Source organism: Hevea brasiliensis, chromosome 18, assembly GCF_030052815.1.
Source record: "Hevea brasiliensis isolate MT/VB/25A 57/8 chromosome 18, ASM3005281v1, whole genome shotgun sequence".
Lineage (NCBI taxonomy): Eukaryota > Viridiplantae > Streptophyta > Magnoliopsida > Malpighiales > Euphorbiaceae > Hevea > Hevea brasiliensis.
Window position 1 is genome coordinate 46689966 of NC_079510.1, and position 8830 is coordinate 46698795.

General features: G+C 36.0%; 1 protein-coding gene across 1 annotated transcript; it reads right to left on the reverse strand.

Annotated features, from left to right (window-relative positions):
- Nucleotides 1-1115: 1115 nt before the first annotated feature.
- On the reverse strand, nt 1116-3638 carry LOC110646692 (bidirectional sugar transporter SWEET2a). The gene is made up of 6 exons (XM_058141120.1): nt 3436-3638; nt 2878-2914; nt 2567-2783; nt 2296-2454; nt 2090-2209; nt 1116-1950 (listed from the first exon to the last, which is right to left on the reverse strand). Exons 1-6 carry the CDS (start codon nt 3494-3496, stop codon nt 1837-1839), a joined length of 708 nt encoding a protein of 235 aa, XP_057997103.1. The 5' UTR covers nt 3497-3638; the 3' UTR covers nt 1116-1836.
- Nucleotides 3639-8830: the final 5192 nt, after the last annotated feature.

The window sequence follows — 8830 nt, forward strand, 5'->3', positions numbered from 1 at the left end:
CAGTAAATATTAGTATTATATAATATTGATTACAAATCTAAAACTCCTCATATGTTAGAAATATTTTAATTAGTTTGGGATTATAAAAGATTATTTGTCTTAAAATTGTAAACCTATATTTATGCATGTGTGATTGAATGGAATGAATATATATCTTGGATAAGGGAGTTGAGCTCCCATTTGATATAATTGTTATAATGAGGATTGTAAGGGTAAGCAGAGCTTCCTAAATTTGTATATATTTTCTGATCACATGTTGGGTGAGCTATCTGTTGGATAGTCCAGTTTATAGCCGGACTTTGTCCGATTAATTTTTTGAAAATAGATTCTAGACATGGGCTTTATGATTGGGCTAAAATTAATTAGGTTTACTATAAGTTTTAGGGGCCTTATGCTGATCCAAATCATAATACCGGTCTAACTCATATTTTGGGTCATGATAAGTTGCACCCAAAAGATTAACCAAATACCCCTGAGTCATCTAGAGGAAACCATTCTTCCAAGCCTAAGTCTTTTTCTGGACATCAATTTTGTTGTATCAAGGCCCTCTACATTTCTTCTAGGCCAGAAAGAACTAGCGGCGGGGTTAAAATTCAGTTTCTCCTGGCCCATATGTTAACATGAGATAAAATTTTGGTAAGTACCAAAACTGAATTCAGAATAAAACTGCCAAATTTTCAGATATACCTTATTTTTAAAATCTCTCGTCTTCAAATAATGCACCGCTAGAGCCCTTTCTTTTTCTTTGATGTTTTTTTCGTCTCATTTTCACCAGTATCTGTCTTTCATTCTCAGTTTCTTCATTTTCAAGGATTCTAGCTGCAAGATCAAGGTCCTTGGGTAATCTTCTTATGGTCCGCCGGAATTAAAAAAAAAGAAATTGTAACAATCTACAGACATAAAAGTAAAGACAACTCCTTTCCGGACCATCCCAAGAACTTTTGAACGATTTAATTATGGCCCTCCAGAAGCAACAATATGAAAATATAACATAGAGGGGATTGTAAGTTCTAATTCTCCGTTTAACTAAAAAAGAAATATCAACAGTGTAATATGTCCCATTTTTGGCATTCTAATTTGAAGTGCTTCCAACTTATCCACAGAAAATGGGAGCATGAAGGGAATCAAACATCTGATAAATTTTCAGACTTCACATCTGTAGTAGGAAACAACTAACAGGATTGCTAATTACAAATAAAAAAAACAATCAATATGATTGCTAGTTAACAACAATGTTGCAACAAAAGCCAAAGCAGAAGCATAAAATTGGCAAAGGTGGTGTATTGACACAGTCGATTGCCGTGGCATTATCATAGACAGTGAGGTTACTACTGTAATAGATGATTGGTAGTCATCAACAGAAACCCTCAGGAGCAAGCAAGAAATTTTATTCTCTCGCTATCACTCCTCTTATTCTCTTCTTCTCTTGATGAGAGTGCATCAAGTTCCTTGAGAATCATTAAAATCCATTGATGATTTATAATCCACTTTTTTAATGACCATGCAGCAGCGTTTATCTGTCGAAATGTCGCAACTTTCAATCAGTATATCAGAATCAAACTCCTGCAAAATAGACAATCTAGTGTAAATACAGATAGCATTTTTTTTCCATAGATGTGATATGACATAGGCTGCTAAATGGCATTAGCTACAGTTAGGCATTTATGCTTATCAGGAGTTGCTATCACATCTTTTAGCTTGAATTGCAGCTAACTCTGCAATTACCATGTATTTTTGCAGAATATGTCTTAGTTAAGAGTCGTGGGTTTGATACCCAGGAATTGCATCTCAGGGAATAAAAACAAAATTACCATGAGTTATTGCCAATTGATGTGCTCAGGCATATGGGGCTAACAAGGGTTCTCTCGAGTCTTCGCCATATTTGCTGCTATAATATGAGTACAACACCAATTGACATATACCCAAAATTGTTCCAATTCCATTTGGGACCTGTATCCAGGGGAAAAAGATGTAAAAAAAATAAGGGAAAATCAGAACACATTTTTCCTGCCTTCACAGCATGTTAAGATGCATGCATATCAAAATACAGGAGTAAAATCATTATGCATTAATTAGATATGATACTTACATAAATGAAAGGATCAAACTTCAACATTCCATATGAAAAGAAAGAGACACTCATCACTAAGGTTGCAAGGGAGAGATAGAAAGGCATGTATTCAACACTCCTTGTCTTAATCACCAAATTCTGGAACACAAGCATTAAGACATGAGTAAGAAGGAAAAGAGCAATCTGAAATTGAAGAAATGTATGAATGTTTTAGATGAACTTACAATGACACAAAGAGGAGATGCAAACATGGAAATGAGAGAAAAAACACTTAAATATCCGACAAATATCTGCCGAGCATGAGAGTAAAAAAAATTCACGCTCACAAAGACTATCACAGCAAATACTGCAAATACTGCAGCCAGTAGTCCTGACATCTTTAACTGCAAGAAGCATCCAAAGAACAAATGAAGCGGTCATTATTAAATATGCAAAAAGGGCAACAAGAAACTGCAGAAACATCAAGTGCATACAAAAATTTAAGGGAATGATTACCTTTCTACCTTTATCAGCATACCAGATGAAGATACTTATGTAGATCAACTGGAAAATTGCTCCAATTGAATTGACTGTTGCAACCAATATGATACCAGGTGATACGATGGGCATGCCATACCAGAGACAGATCAAACAGTTCAAGAGAGCATATATATAAGGCAATCCAGAGAACTGTTCTGTTGATCGGCTTCTGATAATTCTCCTAAATGTTGGTCTGGGGAAAAAAAGGGAGACAAGATTTAGCCTTTATAAATAGGCAATTTTTCATTCTAGCTCTTTACCTCAGATAAATGATGATAACGGCTTACATGGGTGACAAAAATAACACGAAGGCGAAAATGTTCCCTGAAATTAATTAGGTAGCAGAGATTAGAATAGACCAGATAAGCATATAAGGCAACAACATTTGATAATATGATGAAAATTTGGTAAATTTTCTGGGCAAACTAGCATGATACTTAGACATTAGTCATAACTGATTATAAGGTTTTAGCATTGCGTTCATCTTCTCAGTACCTCAGTGAAACAGAAAAAAGAAAAACAAAAGGATATATATATATAACTTATTCCTCCATTTTTCTGGCAATCATATAGAGGAAAAGGGCAAATATTTTCCCTTTTAAACATTTCAATTCTGAAAAAACCAGCTGTAATCAACTACTCATACCCCAACATAATATCTTTGAACAACGTCAGAAAGACTAAGCCAACAAGAGGAGGGAAACCATGAGAATTTTTTACAAGATTGAGATATAAATCCATAAGCTTCATGAAAAAGAGCAAAAAAAAATGTTTGAAAAGCACAAACAATGCTAAATGAAGTAACGTTATGAGAGAAAATAAGAGGAAATAGACATGTTAGTTACCAGCAATTCCAGCTGCATCACTGCAACCAGAGAAAACGGAAGATAACCCTGTCGAATTCATTTGCCAATCTACTGAACCCCCAAAGAGTCAAAGACCGGAAGCCAACTATCTTTCTCTCTCTCTCTCTGTACCTTTGTACATAAATATTTGCTAAGAAGAAGCCCCTACTTACATTTCTTTTTCTCAAATGGACTGTACAATGCATGGCCCACTTTGTCAAATATAGATGGTCAAGAAGCTTGCCTACCTATCATATAAGCTTTCAATTTAATCATGGACAAAAAAAAAAAAAAGCTTTCAATTTAATAATAATATTAACAAGACAGCAAGCCGATCGCAACATTTCAACAGCGCTGATGCCATGGATTTTTCTTGATCAAAGAAAATAAAATATCATCCAGTGGTCCAAGATACTGTATCTAATTTTCTGGTTCAGAAATAATTCAAGTAGGACTTTGCCAAACTGAATGATAGGCTTTCAACCACTCAATCAAATAAGACTAATCCTTATAGCAGAAGCCAAGGAAAATGCTTTACGTTTCTGTGCACATAAAGAAGGATCTGAAAATTAAAACAAAATTTTCATTATCTTTGTCTCTTCTCATAATTTCGCTTTCATCTTAATATACCTCTCAAATTTGTGGTGACAAAGCCAAAAAATTGCATAATTTGTGTGTCACTTAATAACATGATTCTTAATTAATTATTTTGTCTATTAGTTAATTAATCTTTTTGTTAGAAAGGTATTTTATATATATATATATGTTGAATAAAAATATTTTACATAATTATTAAATTACAAATATAAATTATTAATAAAATATAAAATAATAATAATAATTTTAAAATAAATTTATTATTAATATTTTAAAATTCAATTGTAATTAAATGTAAATTATGATTTGTAACACCCCAAATTTTTAAATTTATTATTTTATGAGTAATATTAATATTTTATTTTATTTAAATTTTAGGAAATTATTTGAAATTTTTCAGATTTTTAAAATTGGGTTTGATTTCCCGAAAATATAAAACTTTGATGATTTTGAAAAATTAATTTAAAGACCACGTGGTAAAACTAAAAATATATTTGGATTCTACGAATTTTTTTGAGTTTTCTAGAATCTTTTCAGAATTTTTGGGCCTCGTTTTCGGTCCCAAAGCAAAGTAAAAATTTAAAATTTTGTATCCTAAATCGGACCGATCGAATCGAACTGAACCGGATCGGACTAATAAAATCGGACCGGCTTTTTCTTTTCTTCTTCTTCCCTTCCCTGCGCGTCTCGACCTCCATTCCTTTCTCTCTAATTTTCTCTCTCCTCCTTCCTCCCCAGGCTGCGCCGCCGCCACCCAGCCTTCCCTACCTCGCCAGCGCACCGCCCTAGTGCCTCCCCACGGCCGGCCGACGCTCCAGGCAGCCGGAAAAATCGCGCGAAGACTCACCTGTGCGTGCGCGCCACTTCAACTTTTCAGCCGAAATCCGGCCGATCCGACCACTGATTGGGCTGGGTCTTGTGTCAACCATCTACACCTCGAGAGCTTTTCATAGACACTAAGAACACCAAAATCCATTGAGCTGTTTGCCCAATTTTTGTCCAGGAAGTTTTAGCCCATTTTGATTTTTGGGCTAGATTTCTCGCAAATCGTGAACCCCACGAGAAAACTGAGATTACCAGAGCACTCCACTCGTCGAGAGCTTCACGGCAATATAAATTTCAAAATTTTCTGATACCGTTTTTCGGTGGGTCCCACAAAAATTCATAGTATTTTTCTGAGTATTAAATGAGCTTAGAAAAAATTCCGTAAAAATTATATACTAACCCCCATGTTGTGGGCTTCGTGTAGGTACCTTCAATTAGCAGAAATTCGATGGTTGCCCAGGTATGTGAATTTCTGGTCAGACAGACCGGCCACCGAAAAAGTCTTGGAATTGAAACGAGATTTTAGCTACCCCATCATTGTCAAATGTCCTGAGCGCGTTTCCGAGATCAGAATCGGCGTAGGTAAACCCGAACCTCATTTTTTCTTAATTTTCTAGTGCTTGAATGGGATTAAAAATCCATAAAATATTCGTGGCAGCTCAGAAAATTATGATTCCTTTTGCACTAGCTTAGGAATGATGCTAAAGACCGCTGGGCAAAGTTCTAGAATTTTTAGAGCTTATTTGGATAGTTTTTGCAAAAAACGTCAATTATAAGGACTAAACTGTAATTTTACATATTGTGATTGATAACTGTTTAGATGGGCCCAGGAGGGGCTGTGTGATGTGATTGAGTTGTAGATATATGGTTTGTGGATATAGAAGTATGTTTTAAGCCTTTTTGCAGGTTGGGTAGGTCCTAGGTATAAGGAAGACTTTGTCGTATTTTCGGCACGACTTAGGACATATTTGGTCTTTTTCTTAGTTTGTATTGAGTCAAATTTATTAAATGATTGTAATAAAATTATCAGGTGAGCCGGGATAGCCTTCCTCCTCCGCCCAGTCATCACAGTGACTTCGGTTGAGTCTGTGAGTAAAATATTAATTTTAATTGTAATTTCGATATTATTATATGTTCAAGCATGCCCATGCATCACTTATATATATGTACCTATGTAGTTAAACACTAGGCACGTTTTATGTTACATTCATAATTGTTAAAGTGCCATGGATGTTGTTGTGATAATTTGGAGCAGTATGCATGAGTTGGCGTGCATGTGGTGTGGTATTGGCTATGGACAGGATGGGTAGACACGGCTTGAGATCTTCGCTGGGACCCGGTCCTTTGGGTTAGACATTGTCATGACCCAACCTATGGGCCGGACCGGCACTAGGACCTGGGCCAGCCTAAAGCCCTCGAGGCCCGTAGTAAGCCTAACTATTCCTCAACCCATGACCAGGACTATAATTTAGGCCCAATATGCATATAAAATAATTTGAATTAAACTGTTATAATTTTATTTGGAGCCAACTTAGCCCAGTAATTATCATAAACTAAAATTAGGGGAGCCCAGCTCAACCCTGTTACACCATTTACAAACTATTTAAAACTCATAAAAAATTTTTATTTATTAATATAAAAACTTAAATTCATGCAATCGCTGACAGGCTTAATGCTACTACTAGCACATGTGGAGTCCTAAATTACAAATTTAGAGAATAATAATACAATTAAGTAATCTTTTCATAACCTGCGAGAAAAGGGACAGGTTATTCTGAAAAAGGTCTCCTCCTGTAGCTTGGAAAAATATGGTGAACAGGAGTGAGCGTTCGACTCAGAGAGTAAAATATTAATTTTAACCATAATCTCTATAGCTATCTAAAGTTAATGCACCCTGTGAAGTGAAATGCAACATAAAACGTGCCTAGTATTTGACTACATAGATACATATTTATAAGTGATGCATAGGCATATTTGAATATATAATAATATCGAAATTACAATTAAAATTAATATTTTACTCACAGTACACCGATGACTATTGTGGTTACTGAATGCAGAAAAATAGCTGATCTCGATCACCTAATAATTAAATTATAAATTTATTAGTACTAATTCAAAATAAAACTCTAAAGAGGCAACAGACAGCCTAATTCATGTCGAAAATTTGACAGAGTTTCCCCTATACCTGGGACCTACCCAACCTGTAAAAAGATTCAAATAATACTTTTAAATTCTAAATTTCCACAATCACATCTCATCAACATCACATGGCCCCTCCTGGGCCCTCCAAATTAGACAATAGTCATAAATTTGAAAAATTACGTTTTAGTCCCTATAACTAGCCCTTTTGCAAAAACTACCCAAATGAACTCTAAAAATTCTAAAATTTTGCCCCGCGGTTCTTAATAATATTATAAGGCTATTGCAAAAAGAATTATAATTTTTTGATCATCCACGAATATTTTATGAATTTTATTCTAAATCGATATTAGCCGAAAATGAGCAACTTGGAGTTCGAGTTTACTTATGCCAATACTGAAACCTGGAACGCGTCCAGAACGTCTGAAAATGCTAGGATTGACTGTAATATTGACCACGTTCTGAGACGGGCCGTCAGGCAGTCGAATCTGGTTGAAAATGTGGTCCCAACGCCAGTAAGCTATCATTGATCCGATCGCACCTAAATTAAGTCCAAATTTTATTAATAATTATCATAAAGTTATTTTTAAATTTTGGAAATCGAAAAATCTCACCAAGTAATCTGGACCGTCCGATTATCACCTTTTTCAAACGGTGTCCGATCGGAGCGGGACCAGTTCTATCTCGAAGATCTCGTCTTCCTGAGTCCATCGGTGGCCTCGGATTTTCGATCCGACGGTCGGATCGCCGAAAAAGTGGCCGGAAAGCCACTGACGTTGCTTTCTCTCTCTTCGTTTCTTACCGGAAAACTCCATTAAAACCGGCAAGTCTTGATCGGACGAGGAACCCAGTGCTGCCAGAAGCTCGCTGCCTGCGTCCCTTGTCTTCCCATCATCGAAGATGGCTGAAAACGACTTTGGATGGTCCTCGTCGTCGCTCTCTATCTCTCTTCGGTTCTCGTCGCTGCAGCTGTCTTCCGTCGCAATTTCCCGTCCCTGTTGGTCGCCCGATCACGCTGAAGCCACTAGGGTGGTCACCGGCAGCAGATCCCTTGCCGGCAAGAAGAAAATGGAAGGGAGGAGGGAGAGTCGGGGAGAAAGAGAAGGGAGCTGGGGGGGGGGGTGGTCTTCTGCGTTTTTGGGTTTTTGTCTTTTTTTTTTTTACTTCTAATTACACTATTAGTCCCCCAACTTTTTAGGGTTTTATAATTAGGTCCAAAATTATATTTATTTATTTATTATTATTATTATTATTATTATTATTAAATTTTTGGGTTGTTACATTATTTCCCCCTTAAGAAAAATTCGTCCTCGAATTTTCGAATAAACAAGAGATAAGGAAAAGAAGATTATCGGAACAAGTGCAATCATTACTCCTCCAGCTATGCAGAGATTGGTAAAACATTTATTCTTCAAACTCTTTGTATATTATAAATGACATTCTATTGCTCTCTGATTCTACTATAGTGTCCTATTTGTCATCATCTCTTTCTAGAGATGCTCTTATCTCTTGGCTATTCATTGACCATTCTTCTGACATCTCAGGTATTCATTATAACTCTATTACTCTCAACTTGATATTTGATAACTTTAATTAACTTTGGCGCTTACCTCACTCTTATTACGCCCTAACGTGTCTCTTGGTGACTTCAGTCCTCATCCCTTTGTTTCAATAATCTATGTTTCCCCAATGACATAACTTATGTTCCTTATTCTATGGTATCCTATGTATAGCTTTCCTGTAGCACCTAATCTAGGCATCTTGTTCGAGATTTTCACTCTTCTTATGACCTCAGTGGTCAATGCCTATAAATCTTCTCACTCCCATGATA

Coding starts and splice junctions, on each gene's coding strand:
- LOC110646692 (XM_058141120.1), bottom strand. CDS start 3,496: ATGAATTCGACAGGGTTATCTTCCGTTTTCTCTGGTTGCAGTGATGCA. Junction 2,784..2,877: donor GTGTTATTTTTGTCACCCAT/GTAAGCCGTTAT, acceptor TTTTTTCCCCAG/ACCAACATTTAGGAGAATTA. Junction 2,455..2,566: donor ATGCTGATAAAGGTAGAAAG/GTAATCATTCCC, acceptor TGCTTCTTGCAG/TTAAAGATGTCAGGACTACT.